This window comes from Phaenicophaeus curvirostris, chromosome 1 (genome assembly GCF_032191515.1).
Source record: "Phaenicophaeus curvirostris isolate KB17595 chromosome 1, BPBGC_Pcur_1.0, whole genome shotgun sequence".
In the NCBI taxonomy this organism is placed as follows: Eukaryota; Metazoa; Chordata; class Aves; order Cuculiformes; family Cuculidae; genus Phaenicophaeus; species Phaenicophaeus curvirostris.
Genome location: NC_091392.1, coordinates 46,816,426 through 46,837,219, shown reverse-complemented (window position 1 = coordinate 46,837,219; position 20,794 = coordinate 46,816,426). Strand labels below are relative to the sequence as shown.

Genomic DNA, 20,794 nt, shown 5'->3' with positions numbered 1-20,794 from the left:
TATTTTTTCTTTCAGCTGCATTTCCACTGGGCTCTTTGAAGTATCATATCACCTTAACCCTTATAGTAGCAATACAAGTCTGCAAAACAAGCTTCCAAAGCCAACTCCTTACCTTTGCAACAATACACCTGTGCAACTTAGGCAAGATGTTGACTGTAACTGTATCTTGAATGTGTTTGATCAGACATTCCAGTTCCTCTTTATTTCGAGGTAAGAAACAAACAGGTTTGGTCACTTTCTCAGCAACTTCAGATGCCTCAGCTGCATGCTCAGCTTCTGCAGGCTTCTCAGGGAGATTCTCCCCGTTGTTTTTCTCAGCCATTTCCTCTTCCCCATCACTCTGCTCCAGCTCCATGGCTTCTTCAGTCTCCACCGCTGGCTCAAGGTCCATGGCAGCAGCTTCTGTTAAGTAATTGTCAAAAGCACAGGTAAATATACAAGTTCACAAAAATCAAGCCCTTAAAAGACGACTCTTGTGATGGCTTATGTCCTGGACAAAGCTCCTAGCTATCATCAGCAACAGCAAACAATCAGTAAGCATCAGAGTTGTTTTCCTGGGTAGAGAAGCTCTGACATGCCATTTTCTGATAATCACCCCTCAGGGCTGGGTTTAATGCAAAGACTAGGTTACTCTTCGACTGAAGTCCATAGACAGCTTAGCAAAGGTCAGTGTGCTTGAACCTTAGAAAACTGCCATTCACTTACAGTTGAGAATTTCACAAGGAAAGTGGTACTGACAAACACAGCTGTGACATATACTCCTTTTTCTTCAGAATATCCTAAATGCTAAAACATATAACCACAATGGTGAAGAAACCAAAGATGTTGCTGCTTCTCATGAAATAGCAGGGGAAGCAATGCCAGGACATACAGCACCCTGGTTAGGCTGCAGATAACAATGAGAGAAGCCAATATCAAGGAAAAAAACTTCAGATGTGGCAGCAGCAACAAGGGTGGATACAGACCTTGGACAACAACCCAGATTTGCATACACCTGGCCTGGGCTGTTTTGGCTTATGGCCTGGGATAGAGATAGTTCCTCCCACCTCTCCTCACTGTATCAACACACAAGAGGACAGCCTGTATTGCTTCTGAGGAGTAAGTCAAAACTAGCTTTCCAAAACACACATTTCAAAAAGCTGGGGGAATAGCTAACCTCTAGAGTAAAACACACAATTTTGATTAGAGGTAGAGGTAGTGTTTCTACAGTCAGGAGCAGAAAGTTCACCTTGGTTCTCAACGGTCAGAAGCTGCTTTTCAAGTGTTTCATGGTCAAAGTGGAAGGCTTCCAACACTGTCTCTAACAAGCTGTGGAAGGAAAACACAGACGCATCAGCTCTCGACCCAAAAATGAGAAGCTGCATAGCCCAACACAATGGAAAACCTTAAAAGAGCTTTTAAAAAAAAAGAATCTGAGTTGGTGACAGTGGAGCTTAAGTTTATCTTGAAGTAACAAACCAGGAAATGAGAACTGGTTGCTTTTCAGTTAGATGCATTCAGTAACCTATCTCACTGTGAAACCTCACAGACAGTGGTGCTGGAGCGATGGAGATATCCCAAGAGCAGAAGCTGCTAGTGCTGACAAGCATTTAGTGAGACATAGTGTGAGAAAGCAATGAGCTGTTAATCCCTCATTGCTCCAATCAAACTGCAAGGCCATGCCTGCTTTCACTTGCATAAACCCATCTCAAAGTGGGTAATCTGACATCCCAATGAAGAATCTAAAATGCAAGTGATGCTCCTTATGACACTGGATATTGCCTTGCAGTCTTTGGAGGAACCCAGAGTGGCATTGCTCAGAGTACCTACCTGACTCCCAGCTTGGGACTGATCTGTCCTGTTTGCAGAACATGGATGAAATGCTTTAAGTGGTACAAGTACGCTGACCATGAGAGGTGCCGGCAGACAGCTCCAATAACTTCAACTGAGGCTGTTACCATATTTTCATGCTGCCCAAATGATAAATTCAGTTGCTGTTAACATTCATGTTGAACATATCTCTAAAGCACACTTTACGCAAAGCAAGAAGCAGCAATGTCTGTCTAGTGGGGATGCTTGATGCTAAGCTCTTTTAGATCTCCTCTCAATCACCAGGTAAAAAATTAAATAAAATCACTGTTCACCAAGTAGATCTCCAGACCTACTTCCTCCAAAATATTTCATTACACATTTAACTTTTCTCATAACTAAATCTACAGTCTTCACTTATTCACTTGTGTGAAGAACTAAAAACCAGTCATGATATCTAGCCACAGACACAAGGCATATCGCTGAGCTATGCTGACCACATAGAAATACACGATTAAACCATTTCTGATGCGAAATAACATGTGTTTGTTTCTTCACTAAGGTTTCAATCAATAAACTCTGCTGCCAAACAGTGACTAATCACACAACTGAACAGGAAGAGAGCAGTTTGGAGACAGAGGCAAAAAATGAATAATAACCTAATAACAAAAAAAGCAAACAAATACAACTTCAATTAAAAATCTGAACACCAACCCCCAAGCAGTTAAGAGATCCACCTTTGGGAAACAGGACAGGTTTAACAGATATAGGATTGGGCCCAAACTGCATCTGCACCTTCAACGCTCTTTCTGCCATCAAAAGAAGCACAGCACTCTTGTCTGAAAGCGGAACACTCTCTTCACAGACCTATCAGCCTCTTAAAGTGGTTAGTCTTTTAAGGAGAATGGTACAGAGGAAAGGTAAAAACATTCCAATGGGTACATTCAATTGAAAAGCCTACCTTAAGCATTTTTTCATTAAAAATGGCAGCAGTAGCATAAGGCATGATGTAGTTCTGCAGGGATTTAGAAGACAGCACTAGCTTTTGTTCAGTGAGCTGCTTAGCCAGTTTCCTCAGAGCTCGTGCCCTCCTGTGGATCTGAGACAAGCATAAGAGACAGCAAATGAGATGGTGCTTGAGTCTACAGCTAGCTCAAACTTTAAGCAGTTCTGAAAATGCCCCAATTTTAAGTAATGGCATATGCATATTATGGCCATTTCCAAGAGCAGGCCACGCCTTTTCCTTCAGTCTCTGGGCATTCACTAGCCTTTTGCCTCAATAAATATTCCAACTCAATGGGATGCTTCACTGAGAATCCACAACCATAGCACTGTCATCTTCAGGTATCAGAAAATGCAGGCAACTGATGCAACATGAGAAGACCTGATAAAATTACAAGGAAAAAATTTAAACTCTCTATATAACTACAGACGTAGCAAAGGCTCTCTTTGATTGCACCTCTGAAAGCAGGAGAGATGCTCTATTTTAATACTACAAGAAAGATCAGGAGAACAGGCTTTGTGCAACATTTATATTAAAAAGGTCTGTGAATGAAAAGCAGCTGCAGAGCCTCTAAAACAGACAGCATCAGGCAACAGACTAGAAAAAGCAAAAAGGCCAGTTTCCTGCTTATGTCAGAATGATCCTCACGACACTGTTGCTGACTCTTGGCTGTGTCCCACACAGGTTGTAAAGTGGAGTTGCCTGCTCAAAATTAGGAACACTCACTTAAAATGAAAGCAATAATTTTAGCTACATTAGAAAGAGATACAAATCAGTGCTGCTAAATCATAAACCCAAGAAATTCCTAGATAGAAATATAATTTTCATTCATAATCACCTATGTGATGATGCCCACAATCTCTTTTGTAAGAATATCTAATGATATTTGTTCAATTTCTCTGCCAAGACAGTGCACAGAAAGACAGTGCTTTGGAAAACATGACCTCACAGCAAAATGCTTTTGCTCTGGCAGAGGGAAGAGAGGCACTACAGAATGCCTGTTGCCTTTTACCTGCATATGTTTCATGTTCTCAAAGAAGTCCATGTCAGGATCGTGGCGGTTGGTCAACTGGACCAAATCCTGGAATTCGGGATTTGCTGGGAACGTTTGAATGAGGCAGGAAAGCAATGATGTGTAGTCCTGCTGGATGCTCTGCAAATAGCAAGCAGTCAACATTAACCCCTTGGAGAAGTTGTTACACACTCCTCAGAACAGCAGGGCTGTCATTTACAAGTGCTTCAGGTTAGCAAGTTCTACTCTTTGGTAAAAGCAAATACACCTGTAGTTTGGACTGCACATAAATTAAAGCTTCCCCTCCAAAGCACTAGCTAAAACTAAGAAAAGCTTAACAATGACAAAGAAATACAAGGTAGCTGAGTTCTATAACTTTTTAGATTTTTATAAGATTTGAAATGAAGGGTAAGTTTACAATGGGCACCTGCACTTCCTGTTCCAGGAAAGAACTTGGAGTACTCATTCGTAAAATATCTCATATACCCTAGTGTCCTGAAGACAGCTGGAGATGTGTAATCAGATAGCACTGACTTACCTCAGTCTTACTCTTCAGGCCCCTTCTCACAGACTCCAGAAGAGTGTGCTGGATTAGCTCCTTGTAGTCATCTTCTGTGTGGTCGATTTCTGCCAGTCGGTGGATAAAACTGGTCAAGCAGAGGCTTGCGTTGTCACTAAGAGCCATATCCCCTAGCTGAGTGGATGAAGAAATTGTACCACATGAGTCTGGGTATGACGCCTTTCTCTCCCCAAAAGACTGGAATGAATGGTATTGCTGGACACAACATAACAGGCCTACAGAGATCCAGTAACTCTTGAGACCCTCCCTGTACAACTTCCAGTCCTGAATAAATTCCCACCCTTTCAACCATGAAAAACTCCCTTAGATTTACCAGCAGGTCCAGACAATCAGTAAACGCATCAACAGAAAGAAAAGCAACCTTTCAAGACTGTAATAAGCCTTTTAAACAGTACAAATTGACTGAACAATTCCAGAGCTCACTGACAGAAAGGTGCACTGCACTCGGGTGAGCCTTGTTGCTGCACTCTATTTGCCCTTCTGGACACACAGATGAAAAGGCAAGCAGACAAAACTTAAAAATAGGTGTTTGTAAGAAGACTCAAATAATGCTCTCTGAATGTAAGGCAGTGTCAAAAAAGAGCCAACAGAAATAACTGCGAAATTAGATTTATCATGGATACATAATGCACAAAGCAAGAGAAGGAACATTCAGCCAACCTGGATAGTATAGAAGCAATTGTGCAAAACGGGGATGAGGAAGTCAATATCCACTGCTTGCATTTCCTTGATGTGGGCTGTGATTGACTGGAATGCTGACAGACGTACATCGAAGTCAATATCTTCGAGATGTCGTGCATCAAAAGCATTCAGCTAAGAGAAGAGCAACAAGTTGTTAATGAAAAAGGCCTGAAACGTGACAGTATAATGTTGGGGAAAAGAAGTAAGCAAAGAAACCGCATACCTTAACAACATCAGTAATATATTTCAATTCACTGTCCAACTCAGATAAAGTCTAAAAAGAAACATAAAAGAAAATAGTTTTAACTGTCATAGTTCTAAAAATTCAGAGAACTCAAGACTTTACCATTTGAGACAAAAAAAGTAAAGAAAGTAACAGCATCAAACTTTCTTCTGTTAGAAGTTTAATAAGAGCCATTCTTCCATAAGTTGGAAGATATGTTTTTTAAGTTTCTAAATGTCTACCTGAAGTGTTTTCTGGGATTTCATGCTGAAAAAAAGAAGTTACGTAAGTCACTTCGAAGAAGTATAAAACAGCTTGACTGCTATAAGTCTGTCAGAGAAGAATATAAATAAAAAACATCTTCAAGATGCTGAAATCCATTCTTATTTCATAAAGATAAAGGATTCATTATGGATGAAATTTGATTTATTTGCCTTCCCTTACACAGAAGAACCCTGGTGATGCTCACATCAACCAGGCTGTATGCCAAAACTTTTACAAATCTTCATGCAGCTTAATAATTTCTATCATAACAATTCTCTTACTTTCACTTAACGGATGATGTAGATTAAAAAGGTTTATAAGCTCAGGTATAACAAAGATAAATACTGCTACTTATTTTGTTCTTGATCTCTTAGAACAAGTAAAAAAAGCACAGAAAGACACTTAAAAATGCAATACCTGAAATACCAAGCACAACTTATGCCGTGAAACTTTGTTCTGGATGACAGAAAAAAGCTTTGCCAGTGGTTTGAGAAAGTTTGTAGGGTTTGAGCAATGTCTCAGCAAGTTCTGCACTGTCTCCAGAATATCAATCTCTGTACCCTGAAAGAGAAAAATAACTGTCAATAAATACTAAAACCTCACCAGATTATTTCATTACCTTGGAAAATATTTCAAGACACAGCGTGAACTTAACTGCTTTGCTCTATTTTATTCAGATCACAGATACTGAATAAGAACAAAGAATTAGGGCGACACACTCAATGCAATCATCAAATCTCTCATGAGCACTTGCTACCTTTCAACTTAGACACAAGCAGTGCTAGAGAAGAGTGTCATCACAATGAATCTTTTTTTTGGGTCTTTCCTGAAATGACTCAAAGGTCAAGAGAACTAATGCAGCTTTAAAAAGCAGTCTTTCTTTAACCTGTGAAATGAACATTAAAAGCACCATATACTTGTATGACCTCCCTGAATGGAAATCATACATGGTCCCCCAAGAATTCAGTTTAAAAACCAAGAATACTCTGTGAACAATCAAATGACCACTTGCAACACAGAAGCTACAGTTTGTTGCCTAGCAGTTCTTTCTGCAAATCAAAACTTTCCTGGAGCAACTGCATGCCCGCTAAGAAAAAAAAGACCCAAACCTTGATCCAAGGATTCAGGCAATCAAGCTAAATAATCAACAGATTCATTCACTGTAGAAGGGACCGTATTTCTGAAAACAAGGTTTGGCAGCAAGGGAAACCTAGACCAAAATAGTTTACCAATAGCTTTAGTGCTTGATTTATTTAATATTTTACAGAAGTCTAAGACATGGAGAGGCTCTGCTTCACTCATCTGTAGTCTGTATGCTTTGTGTGCCTGAGGAATTCAGGGAAGTTTAGTTTTGAGATACACTTCTGTATCCACAGACTCCTTAAGAGTGGAAGGAGAACAGAATGGTAGCAGGAGATATGGGAGTGTGTTAATACTACTGTATAATATTTGCTTCTTGTCCTGCAACAGACCAATGTAGCACTGCCCTTTACACAGCATATACTACATACTTAATCATATTTATCAGCATTGCTGTCCAGATGCTGTGGATTTGCAGCACACAAAATCAACAGTGAAAAAGCGCATTTATTTCAAACACTGCAAGGAATTTGGTGAATTGACTGCAGCGCCAAAGGAGGTAAAAACAGCATGTAAACTTTTGCAGACCTTCCCCACACAATGAGGGGAGGGAGCCAGCCTGGGCACTAGAATCACAGCAAAGTGTCTAGTGACTTCTAGACATCCACCTGCAGTGGCACAGTGTTCTGAGCAGACTACAAACACATGGAAAATTAATTTCAGGCTAATAGTGAGAAAAGGCATGTAATCAACAAGACTTTTAATTGTATCAAACAAATACACTTTCTTTATTATAAGAAAAACGTACTTTTAATTGGGGGGGGAAGTAATTTCTACTTACCTGCTCCATGTTAGTCTGATATAGGAAAGGGAGGAGAAGGCTCACAAGCACTGAATTCTGACTCTTTTCTTGTATAAATTTGCTGATCCTACAGAATTGAGACAAGGTAATTTACTATTCTATATCAAACAAATCACCAGTATAGAGCAAAGAACTGGGAGCCCTAGTGCCAGATCATAGGGTTTTGTCAGTCATTCCAGGCTAACAGAGTGCACCCACCAAAAATCATGGTATCAGACCAAGTATTCAGTTCCACATCACAGCAGGCGTTTCTGTACCTTCTCCTATGCCCAAGAGGCACTAGTTTTGGGTACCAGCAACAGAAACAGCTAGAATCAATTTCTGAAAGCTTTTTGCCTCAGTCATCAGCAACTTGCATTGGTCAATGACAAATCCAGGTACTGATATTTTCAAATGTTAAAAATTTAAACAGTTTGAGACACAATGTTTTTTAATTTGGAATCTATTATGAAAAGCCTCTTTCTTCCTTCCTCTTTCAAACTTTTTAACTGTTTCGAGTTCTAAAACATAACTTACTTGGAAAGTATACTCAGCTCTTTGCTGACTTGAGCTCTATACTTCTTCTTTTTCACCTTCTCCACTTTTAACATTGTTTTGCTGAAGTACTGAAGTATGGCAGGAACATGAGGCAGAACCAAACGGCAACCTAGGCTGAGGGTCTCTGTAAGGAATACAACAGTTAGCAACACCCAACTCTGTGCAGCAAGAAACAGAAGGGAGATCCAACACAAACAAAGGGGGAAACAGACAAAGGAGGTTTCATCAGTGGTAGGAAAAAAAAAAAATCTATGGGAGCTAAGAATGTGGAGGGCAGACGGCTGCTGGGAACATGCATCAGCACTTTCAGAGACCAAATGTAACACGTCTGATCTGAGACCAAAGAAACCACACACAGAGAATAAAACCTCTTCTCACAGATTTCACTAACAACCCCAGTAATTATGGGCTTATCAAAAGGTAGTGAGAAGGTTCCTCAAAGGTAGCAACCATCTCCTAAAATGGCTGGAGTATTTATAGAGGTATTTCTCTTCATTCTACTACTGACCTCTTGTCTAAATCAAAGCTGCCAGAACAGGGGCACATTGATAAGTTCTTTCCTTTCTACTACCTTTGAGTATCACAGGTGAAGAATGGCTCCATAGCATCAAACACGGCACACCACCCTTCCTATCTACCACTCAAAGATAAAAGGAATCAATGGGACGTCTCCTTTGTCAGGGAGCACAGACTAAACACCAGTGATACAGGACCACGTGCAAACGGGAAGTGTGCCTTTATATAAAACTTGATGTTAGACTCAAGGGTCAAGTCAGCAATGCAGTTCTTGAAGTTATCACATCAGTCAAAGTTGCACAGGCAAAACAGGTCAACGACACAAACATTTCCCTTCTTCATAAGGAATTTCTCCATTCTCGGGACCCTGACACTCAAATGTGGTTCTTAGCAGTCGTTAGACAAGCAGGACTTTACAGTTCTTGAGCATGCCATGACAAATTAGTACACTGATGTTTACATCTCCACTGGGAACTCTCCCTCCCCAGTATTCTCAGCCAGTTCAAAGGCAACCTCATCACAAAGTAACAGCTCCATTAAAAGCACCCAGTGGGCCAATGTCGCGTGACTCTTACGCAGGCACACCATACCTTCTGTCATATCTCCAGTGACCATGACAACGCAGTCAGTCACGCTCAGACTGGAAACACGCTCTGTAGGTTCAAAGTCTGGGCTGTTGAGAAGGCTGTCAGCTATGTCCATCACAAGACTGGATGTGGCCTCAGACAGGTTCTTGGCTGACAGCACAGCAAATACGTTTGACAGTATATCACATTCTGGGTGATCTGGCTTCTGCTTGGCCAGCAATGGGAAATATCTGAGAGAAAAAAATATAAAAAAGGTTGGCTGAAAATTTAAGTTCAGAACTTTATCACTTTTTTTGTGCAAAAAGTCACACAGAAAGATAACAACCCTCTTCTATCTCAAACAACGAAAAAATGCAAAAAATCAGAGAATGACCGTGTCATGAAAAACAGGATGAATAGAGGTTGAGAGGTCATCAAGTCCCTCTTCTCACTTCAAGATAGCATCATCTAAACGTAACCCTCTCTCCACAGATATTTATCCAAGTCTTCTGCTATTCTGATCTAATACCATTTTTTATAGAAGTTTGCATATAAGTTCTTCATGACTACAAATGAGGCATCTTAAAACAGGTATTAGATGCTTCAGCAAAGGAAAAGTAGTGAATCTGTGGAAGAGGCAAAAGTCACTCATGACAGCTGAGTAAGAATTTCTCAGTCTCTAAATCATAAAAAGCTCTCTTACAATTTTCAGTAGCAGAATATCAGTCACAGATTCAGTGCTGAACCTGCCCATGTTCCTTCATAAATCAAAAAATATGAATGAAATAATATACAGTAAAACTGACTTCCCAGCTCCCAAACTAAGACGTCACTGGTCAAGACACGGACATATTCTAAGAAGTCAGCCCTCATCGCTCATTTGTTTGGTTTGGACTACATATCTGCTTGGTTGTTTATACATGGCAAAACCAGTTCATTAAAAAGAGAGTAAATGCATAAGCTGGGAAGCTTTGCAAGCACATCAGGACTGCTACCAAAAGAATAACAGTCTAATGAAAAAATAAAATATGGGTTTTGACACATTATTCACAAACTGTTAGCGTATTCTTTTATCCTTGATTTTTGCGTACTCAGGAGCAATACTTATGCTTCACTGTGAGGAGAATATTTACCTGGGATTCTTACTCCAGATGTGAATGAGTTTGAGCAGGAAAGTTGGAGAATATTGACTCTCCGAAGCCAATCTGCAGACCTAAAGGAGGTAAAAATCAAATACCAATGCAACATGAATAGGTAAAGCCACTTAAAAACCTCACTACAATCTGTAGTTTACCTTTTTTTAAAAAGTAATATCATCATCATCATTTTTTCAGCTCCATCAATATTTGTAGAATCATTCTTAGATTAACTTAGTCTTATTTATACACCATTCCAGATGGGTTTTTTGCCCTCCTCTTGAAACTGGCTCCCCACGGAGCCTCACAGTTACTCCAGGGACTTAGCAACCACTTCCAGACATATTGATGAGATCTCAAGAGCAACACCCAAGATTCACTCCTCTCACACTCCCTATGCCCTGGCCACAGCACCTACCATTCCAGTATCTGCTCTGTGTCTCCACAGCCTCGCTGCTATAAAAGTGCCTTCTCTGCTCAGGGAGATGCTCGAGTACTGCACTGCACTCCAGGAAAGGGATCTCCTAACAGAGTTCCATATCCAAAACAACCCCACCTAAGAGCTGCTCCTCCCTCACATGACTGGAGACAGGCAAAAGAGAACCACCACACAGCTCTGGCTCCCTCCCTTCTGCCATTCTGCCACCCAACAGGCTGCACGCAACTCACACAGCTGGGCTGCCACTCTGACCACAGCTGGACTGTCAGCAGGGCACTGCTGGTGAACATACAGGCAGGGGAGGCTCCAGTGCATTTGAAGGCAACAGCACAAAGGTGTATGCAGGGTTTGTAATAGCTCTGACAGGCAGGTCTGATTGTCAAAGCCAGAGTCTTAGAAAGCTGCTTCTCCTGCCCTCTCAGTTACACAGCCTTAAAAAAAGGAAAGCACACAAGTCAAATGACTCTTCTGCCAAAACCAAATCTTCATGGAGTTCACTGGAAGAGACTCCCTCTAGAGGGAGCTTCTGGATCATACTACCATCCAAGCTCCAAAACCAGCTCTGACTTCAGGCATTCTAACTATTTAACAATTATTTTACATCTTGTTCAGATATATTCAGCATTTCCAAAACACAATGCTCCTCGAAAGCATGAAGTGCTTTGCTGACTTAAAGCCTGAACCACATGCTTGAACTACCTCGGGACTCCAGTAAATGTTCACTGCTTTGGCTACCCCTGGCCTTTAAAACACTCCTGAGATAAACAGGGAACATAACAATTCCCTGTTGCTAACCTGAGTGTAATACAGACCTATATGCACTGTCTAAAAATACTTTATCTTCTGTTTGTCCACATACACATACTATACATCACATATCATTACTGGTAGAGCAGAGAAACAGGGTAGAATCATAGAATCACCAGGTTGGAAGAGACCCACTGGATCATCGAGTCCAACCATTTCCACCAATCTCTAAACCATGCCCCTCAGTACCTCATCCACCTGCACATTAAACACCTCCAGGGAAGGCGAGTCAACCACCTCCCTGGGCAGCCTGTTCCATTGCCTAATGACCCTTTCTGTGAAGAATTTTTTCCTTATATCGAGCCTGAACCTCCCCTGGTGGAGCCTGAGGCCATTCCCTCTTGTCCTGTCCCCTGTCACTCGGGAGAAGAGGCCAGCTCCCTCCTCTCCACAACCTCCTTTCAGGTAGTTGTAGAGAGCAATAAGGTCTCCCCTCAGACTCCTCTTCTCCAGGCTAAACAACCCCAGCTCTCTCAGCCGCTCCTCATAAGGCCTGTTCTCCAGCCCCCTCACCAGCTTTGTTGCTCTTCTCTGGACTCGCTCCAGAGCCTCAACATCCTTCTTGTGGTGAGGGGCCCAGAACTGAACACAGTACTCAAGGAGCGGTCTCACCAGTGCCGAGTACAGAGGGAGAATAACCTCCCTGGACCTGCTGGTCACGCCGTTTCTGATACAAGCCAAGATACCATTGGCCTTCTTGGCCACCTGGGCACACTGCTGGCTCATGTTCAGTCACTGTCAACCAACACCCCCAGGTCCCTCTCCTCCAGGCAGCTTTCCAGTCAGACTTCTCCTAGTCTGTAGCACTGCATAGGGTTGTTGTGCCCCAAGTGCAGGACCCGGCATTTGGCCTTGTTAAACCTCATGCCATTGGACTCTGCCCAGCGGTCCAGCCTGTTCAGATCCCTTTGCAGAGCCTCCCTACCCTCCAGCAGATCGACACTTCCACCCAGCTTAGTGTCATCTGCAAACTTGCTAAGGGTGCACTCAATGCCTTCATCCAGGTCATCGATAAAGACATTGAACAGGGCTGGACCCAGCACTGAGCCCTGGGGAACCCCACTTGTCACTGGCCTCCAGCTGGATTTAACACCATTTACCACCACTCTCTGGGCCCGGCCATCCAACCAGTTTTCCACCCAGGAGAGTGTGCACCTGTCCAGGCCAAAGGCTGACAGTTTCCGAAGCAGAATGCTATGAGAAACTGTATCAAAGGCTTTATTAAAGTCCAAGAAGACTACATCCACAGCCTTTCCCTCATCCAAGAGTCTAGTCAAGCAAACAGTGTCTAGAAAAGCAGATCTGGGGTTGCGTAGACCACAGCAGTTACTCCTGGTGCTCTTTGACAGGCTTTCTGCTGCAAGGAAGTTGGGCATTCAGATATCTCAAAAGCCTAAGTCGAAGAGCTCTGTTGGAGTCAGCCCATCTTGCTCAGTTACTCTGGGCAGAGGCAACTGCCTTTACAGCAAAGACTCAGTACAGGCATTCCATGATAACCCCAGAGCCCAGTGCACTGACACAGCCAGCACAATTTAATTTTAAATACTGTGTGGTCTCTCTTCCTCTTACAATACTGCACTTTCCCAACTCAGAGGTGATCTGAATTTCTCTGATGGAGTCCACAAGCCTGCACTTTGTTGCTGTGCTCACACAGGACTCCCAGCAGGCAGGCACAAGAGCACACGGTGCACTGACAGACCCTGCTGGGCTCTTCTTTCCTGCAGCAGCATTTGTTTCTGCAGTCCTCTACCACAAACTCAATAACTGCCACACAGAAAAGGAGCAAAGTGCAACTAGAAGCCATTAGTAACATTTTGCTCCCCGAAGCAACCAGGGAATAAGTCTGCTTCTGTGGTTAAAGAAAAAAGAAATGGCATCCATTTTATTAAGATGAATTAATTTGTACGTTAGCCTTTGACTTGATTATTACAGGACTAATCAGATGTAAGCCAAGAAACTGGCCTTGCACAGACACATCAGAAAGCCAGAATCTGTCTCAGGCCACATCCAACCTTGTGACAGACACAGCTGACATGATAGACTCCAATGCAGCTGGAGTTCTTTGCACGGTACATGTTACACACAAGCTGTTTAGAAGAACAAGAAACAACCTACCTGAGGCCATACCACTGCATGGAAAACCGCATCAATCTCTTCCACACTAAAGCTGTAGGTCTCATAATCAGAAAAAAACTCTGCTACAAGCTTGAGTCCAAGACGTCTCAAATTCTTCAGTGGATTGATCAACCTAGGTTGGACCTATAAAAACAAAACAAAATCCTAGTAAAACCTTTGCAGAATAACTGCTAACTACTTGCTCTGAAATTAAATACAGCAATTCATTGATCACAGATATGACCTTTGCTGGAACTATCACAATGCTCTGTTTTCTCCTGTACACTGTTCGCAGCAGCAATCTCCCTCTCACAGCTGACCTGAATTTGTCTAAGAGGTGCCTTTTCCTGCACTGAGTCACACAGGACTCCTTCAGCTCCTGAAAATCCATGCTGACAGGTTTGCAGTAGCATCTGCCCTTTTATAGACAAAATGCAAAAAGCTACACCAGGTACATTTCCAGCCCTGACACTTAAATAATTCTGTTTTACACCGGAAAAGACCAAAATCTGCCCTCAAAAGTGAAGTTGTACTCTGCATACTGGGACCTACAGGGAAGAAATCAACAGACAAGGAGAAGCAGGAATAAAGAAGGCAAGAACGTGAATCACCTCCTCCAGCAGCGTTGCGGGGAGCACAGCATTTGGCTATGGGAGGATGCTTCTTGTACCTGCTTAGCAGTTACATTCCATAGACTTTCTTGAGGGAAACATTTCAGCTAATCATGAATTTATTCATGCACTGCTGCATTCTCACTCTTCTTCCTGAGAAGGTTATTTGAGTAACCTAAATTATTTCCATACCATGCAATGCAGCTCACAGCACAAACATGTGAGATAGGTCCACAGTGCAGAGGTACTGAACTCCAGTCTCAATAAAAAACAGGTGTGTCAGAGCAAAAGAAGGCTGCTGCTCAAGATTGGAGCTATACCATTAGTTCCTCAAGGTCTCCATTACATATCATGATCCATATAATGAATAAACACTTATATCTCTTATTTTGGAAAGCAGCTTTGGTGTCAAAGCCTCACTGAAAGTCATCAGAATTTTTTTATTCCATGTACCTACAGACTTTTAAGACACTATTGTCTACCATGCAATACACTTCCATAGTCCCTTTGTGCCCAAAATCACAGGGAAAAAGACAAATATGCTCTTGCCCAGGACCTCCCAAGCTACGCTGAATGTTTACCAATGCTGTGCAGTCAGCTTCCAGGCAACAAATGAGCTGGTTGAAGGGCCAAAGAAAGCACAAACCAGGCTGCTACTGCTAATGCTGACCCCCAAGTAAAACAATTCTGGATCTCCCACTGTTCAATCACCATAAACGGAGTCATCTGAGATCAAATCTCCAAGGGGACAAAGAAACTCAATACTGAAAACAATCAGTAGGAAACAGTAAATGAGTAACTTGGCTTAAAATGATCAAAGTTGACATTTAACTCTCCAGGCAGTATCAGCCTGCAATAAGTTACCCTCAAACTCCAAGAATGTCTTCTAAACATTAGGTAAGATAAACAGATTCCTCACACTTTTCCTTGAGCTTTTAACGTCTCATGGGCTAATGAAGTGCTAAATTAAGTTCAGACAGGTGACAGACCATCACTCCACACACAATGATGATGTAGTAACCCTGGCAAAATGTGACTAACCCAGTAATGAAAGAAGCAGCTTCTAAAGCTCCTTTCCCAGTTTAAAATACATAGGGATACGCAATCCATTGCTTAAGTCAGACTGTGGGATGCTGCTGTCCTAAAATCTGTCCATCTCCATCATAAATGAAGACAGTTACAAGGTTCTGTGCAGCCTGGAAGCAACTATGGCATCTTGGATGCCTCCTGACTGCGAGGGCTTGCTTTGTTTGATGGACTGATTTCAAGGCAAGTTCTAACCATGAATGCTCACAGATGGGTCCTGGCAAGAACAAATGTACATGGTGACAAAGCACTCATTACCTAACACCACTTGCTCAGTCTATCATCACATAATTCCACTCAACATAACAACTGCTCAGCCTATCATCTCATAATTCCTTTCAACACTGCAGTGATGATGGTGACTGTGCAGTTTGCTTGTTTCGCACCTAATATACGATCAGGCTCTGCACCAGATCAGACTTGAGCTTCCCTTTTTCTATTTGGATTGAAGCTTGACAAAGGCACTGCTTTCAGAAAGACAGAAAAGCCTGGCTCAGTGTCATTGCTTCCAAACAGCTGGCAACAGACCTCCTGAGCTAACTTGGCTAAAGCCTAAGGATCTTTGTGCTGCTCTTGAGGGCCCAGGGCAGCAGTAAGCAGACATCCCCCATCTTCAAGTGCAGCCAATCTTTAACAGAATGTTTTCCTTACCTGACCCTTTCTGCACGTACAGCCATTGCACAGGAAGGGAAAAACATTCACAGCGCTCTACAGATACCTGGCTGAGACCCAAACTGTCTGGACACTGGATTAGCGTGACTACTCCTGATACAGAGCTAAACGTGCTTCCAGTGCTCTGAAAGCATGGCTGGTAGCCACATTCTCCCTGTATCCTACAACAGGAGACAATCACTGTAGATAACCACTGCCATCATCCACAATGCTGAGCTCCCTCTCGGGTCTAGCACTGCAACAAAGCGTCTCAAACACAAGTTTTCTCTGAAGTCCTCAGGCAAGGAACTTCAAATCCTCTCCTTCCCCTGATCAACTGTTTTGTCGTTGCAGCCAAGAAACCATTGCTTTTAAGGTCAATTTCAACTTCCAGCCCTAAGATCTTGTTATATCCTTAAGGCAAATCATGTAGCTCTCCTTCATGCTCATCTCTCCATACAGCAGGCAGGTAGCAACACACACGAGATCAGCTTCAACTCTCTTTTCAGTAACTCAAACAAAAATGCAGTGCAAAGCAGCTTTCTAAATACATTAACTCTGCTCCCACTGCCTGAACCCTGGAGCACTTTCACATAAATATCATTGGCCTCTATTTTGACAGACATTTAATTGCTAAGTTTCACTCCACACTGGCATTAAGCTTGTATTTTACCTGAATCAATGAAGGTGTGTGTACACGTGCAAGCTAAGTTGTGGAGGAGGGAAAGGAATTTAATTTACATGTTTGTATGTAGTCTGTCTACATTGTACCTTCTCTCTTTGCTGGAGGATGCAGGATACCACAGCTGTCATGCAGAGCAGAATCTGTAGAATTTCAGGCAGGTACTGATAGATCAAATGTCCCATGTTTTTCAACACAACTTCAATACCATTGAAGAGGCTATGCTGACGCCCAAGAGGCAGGACTTTAGCTAAATCCAGCTCTGACATGCTTTGAAGCACTGCAGTCTGGCAAGGGCCTGCAAAAGGCAAAGGGAAAGCAACTCATCCAGAGAAACATCATGAAGATATCCACTACCGAAAAGAATTCTCAATGAAAAATACTATAATCTGGCCTTAAATTACAGATCTTCAATTTAGCTTTTTAAATAAGGACAGCTCTGGGTCTCCATCTCTCTGAGGCATCCAGACATCTCCCACTGCTACAGTATCAGAGTACTTTCAACCTCTGCTTAGTGCCATCATACACAGGCTAGCCTATTACACTGGTGATTGGTCATTCCTCATCTTACTTGCACATCTATGGCAAGTCATTCAGTTTTTCTGACTGACAGAAAATCTTTTTATGGCTAAACCATGACATCTTGGACCTGTAAACCAGAGCAATCCTGCTTTGTCAGAAAAAAATCAGGGGAAACCCAGTCTTTATCAAAAGTTTACTTTCATCCTTTCATCTTTCCAAGGCACTGTTACAGACAAACTGGAACACAACAGTATTAAGTGTTCTAATCCTCCCACATCTCTACAGGTCAGGAATTACCTCACCCTCAGGTCCTACTGTCTGTACCTACCATTACTGAATTGTTTCACAGCTTCAAAGAGCAGATCCAAGAACATTCGTATCTCTTCCGGCAGTGAGCCAGCAAGAAATCGCAGAACAATTGACATGCGAGTGCCCGCTGCAGACTTGCCCTGTGTTTTGCTCCCCGTTTTGTTTCTCATTCTGCCATAGAGAATCCTTCAAGAGCCAAAAAGAAGTTGCATTAGCTTCTGGCAGGCCATCTGTTTCCTAGTCTCTTATTCTGCAGGAGAAACTCCATTTAATAATATTCTCTGCTGAGAACAAGCTGAGTGGAATTTGCCCCCTCAGGTTCTCCACTGAATTACTACACACTGCCCAGAAACATTACAGTGAAAGATGAGCTTCTGCCACTACAATGGAAGCTTTGCTGGAGACTTCAGATATAAAACTAATTATCCGCACGATAACTTGCAACACTATATCTTAATAAAAGTAAGAGGCAATACTCTGTGCGCTGAAATGTTCTCACAGTCTCTGTAAGCCTTAGCAGAACCAGTATTTACCAAAATGCTGTTTTTAATGAAAACATCATTTGCATAACACATTACACAAATGGTGTCAATAAGGAAACCATACAGAACACAATAAACCATTAACTATAGTTAGTCTCAACTGTTTAAAATGAGAAGCAGTACCATTACACCTCTGCTCATGGCACGTTGACATGAAACATTTAAACCTGCACTTTGTGACGCACCTCATAAGAACAGGGATGAGATCTGGTCGATGTTCCGTTTTTACTACTGAGGTCTCCTCAGAAATACTGAAATGGACTATTTCTTCTTTGAAAGTCTTGTCCTCTAGTAGCCTTTGCAAGTTTTCCCTTAGAGTAATAAACATTATTTGAGGGCAGGTAGGGATTATAAAAATAGACAGACACACACATATGCATCTATATCTAATTATACACATTTCTAATCCACACTATATATAAAATAAATACTATTTATTCCCACCTTTTTATCACAAAATATTTTAAAAGACAGCAAGCTCAAGCTTATTATGTAGGAAAGTATCCCATGGACACATTCTGAAGAGATTATTCAACTACGAACTACAGTTTTATGTTGTCTTTTTCTCTGGGTGGTAATAAATCATCACTACGAAAGACCTCCTTGAAAACAACGCAACTACTAAGCATACACTGTTCTGGGACAGAATCAAAGTATTCCCGTCTTCCTGTAAACAAACGGGGGAGACTAACCAACCCTCAAGACCTTATTTCCTGTTTTAGATAGGAAATATACAGCTGGCTAAACTTACAATTTATACATGCATCTTCAACAAATACAAAAACGCACTCTCTCTAAGGCAACTGACCCCAAGCAGGCTTCTGATACTACAGTAAGTTCATTCACCAATGCCAAAATACTATAAAAGTTTTTACCTGTATGGCAGTAGATGAGGATGTTTGTATGTCATTATGCAGTCAAGAGCTATTCTCTGTACATTCTGGTCTTGATGGGACAGTAACTGCAAGTGACACAAGAAAGAAAATTAATGCCTATCTAGAAGACAGAAGTGCTTACTGAAAATAGTGAAGCAACCCAAAGTCTCCAAGCTCATGCAGGTTTTGGTCTATCTTATGGAAACAGAATGTATGTGTTGCTAGTATAAAGCCAAGATGTGAATACGCAACTGTCACTCATAAAAAGTGGACATGGTTGCTGGTAGTTCAGATATGCTTTTCCTCCCCATCTACACAGGATAGTCATAATATTTGGTATTTCATAATTGTCTTTTGGACCATTGTCAGCTTGAGTTTTCAACCTCCAACACTAGTTATGAGTTGTATATCCAGGAAGATTGGATTAAAAAGCAGACTACCCAAACCATCCCAAGACACCTCTATTTCTTTCCTGTGACAAACACAATATACTTAAAAATACTCTGATAAGCAAAGTCTCACTGAGATTTGCGCTCTCTTGAAGATGACTCCTCATAACCAAGGCACTAAAAAATACAGCTCATTTCCCCAAGTGGCATCCTTAACAGTTCTTCAGTCTCCTACCAAACAGCACAGGCTGGAATCATCAAACATCACTTTGCCATGATGTCCCTATGCCAGGTAGACACACCAGCCATGACAACACATGTTATGACACAGAAATGGCAAATATTATGTGATGAAGTAATCTCTCTTCTTGTGTCAGCCTGTTTGTGACGCACCATTTTGACCTCTACACATCCATTCAATATTTACCCAAGAACGAAGTCAAGCAAACAATGGACCAATTCTTTGCCTCTGCAGAACTCTGAGGTTGACCAAAAAGAGTGAATTCTCACTAGAGATTCTCAAATTTGGATGCTAACGAAAAGACTTTCCAACCTGTACACGAAGTGTCAGGTGAAACCCAGGGAACTCAGAGTTTCATACCATTGAATGCAGTACTACAGCCCACTGACTGCAGCCTCAGAGAACACAAATTAGAACAATTAGAGCAAACACCCGTATCTGAACACTTCCACAAATCGGAAATCAACAAAGTCCAGCAAAATTAATAAAATATCCTTTAAGGAGTGTAGGATAAAGACTTAGAATCCTTCCTCAGAATAATATTTTTGATAATTCTGTAAGGGAAATCCCTCAAAAAGGAATCTTATCAAACTCACTATTCCTCAAGAAGAAACTCTGTTTTCTTTTTTGATGCAAAACGATCTGTTGTTCACACCGATCACACTCTTTGTAGACAGAACACTTTAGGACAAGGACAAATCTGGGGTCTTCCCCAAGCTTTGGATTCAAAATCCTCTTCTAAATCCTCCTGTGCAAGTGGAACAGACTCCCTCTACAGCCACTCCTCTGCCTTGCTAAAAACTACTACTTGTTTGCTGCCAGATCTGTTTGCACAAGCCACTCCTGGCAAACTAAGCCAGGTATCTCAAGCAGGTTTTTGCTAAAGAGGCTCATTTCAACTGAAGCCTCCTAGAAAGCCCTCTCAAGGACAGCTCCTTTTTCAGCTATTGTCTCTATATTCAGAAAACAACAGGTTTCTGCAGTCTCAGAGCCTGCATTCAAGTTAGAATGAGTTCATTTATTAGAAGTAATTCTAAAAGCCAGCAAATAGCATCACCTGAGTATATAATGCGTTCAACTTCTGCTCCAGATACAATGCACGAGGATTCGAGAATTTAGAGAAAACTTTCAAGTGAGCTATGAGTTGCCTGTAGATCAAAACAAAAAAAAATAGTTTTTTAAATGACCAGAAGAGACAATCCTGCATCATCATAAACAAATGGGGAACTTTCATTAAAAATGATTAACAAGAAAGCAAAAAAACCCCAAACTACACA

The 20,794-nt window shown here is 41.8% G+C and overlaps 1 protein-coding gene across 1 annotated transcript in view; it reads right to left on the bottom strand.

Moving 5' to 3' along the window:
- The window catches only part of UTP20 (UTP20 small subunit processome component), a 65,732-nt gene that overhangs the window by 21,213 nt on the left and 23,725 nt on the right, over positions 1-20,794 (bottom strand). Inside the window, exons 23-41 of the mRNA XM_069857161.1 lie at positions 20,575-20,665; positions 18,888-18,973; positions 18,198-18,323; positions 17,490-17,656; positions 16,729-16,937; positions 13,610-13,753; positions 10,246-10,325; positions 9,137-9,363; positions 8,010-8,154; positions 7,473-7,560; positions 5,969-6,112; positions 5,288-5,338; positions 5,044-5,196; positions 4,342-4,497; positions 3,804-3,944; positions 2,750-2,887; positions 1,810-1,949; positions 1,229-1,308; positions 113-402 (exon numbers count right to left, since the gene is read on the bottom strand). Coding sequence (XP_069713262.1) covers positions 113-402; positions 1,229-1,308; positions 1,810-1,949; positions 2,750-2,887; positions 3,804-3,944; positions 4,342-4,497; positions 5,044-5,196; positions 5,288-5,338; positions 5,969-6,112; positions 7,473-7,560; positions 8,010-8,154; positions 9,137-9,363; positions 10,246-10,325; positions 13,610-13,753; positions 16,729-16,937; positions 17,490-17,656; positions 18,198-18,323; positions 18,888-18,973; positions 20,575-20,665 — 2,656 coding nt within the window. The remainder of the gene's footprint in view (positions 1-112; positions 403-1,228; positions 1,309-1,809; positions 1,950-2,749; positions 2,888-3,803; positions 3,945-4,341; positions 4,498-5,043; positions 5,197-5,287; positions 5,339-5,968; positions 6,113-7,472; positions 7,561-8,009; positions 8,155-9,136; positions 9,364-10,245; positions 10,326-13,609; positions 13,754-16,728; positions 16,938-17,489; positions 17,657-18,197; positions 18,324-18,887; positions 18,974-20,574; positions 20,666-20,794) is intronic.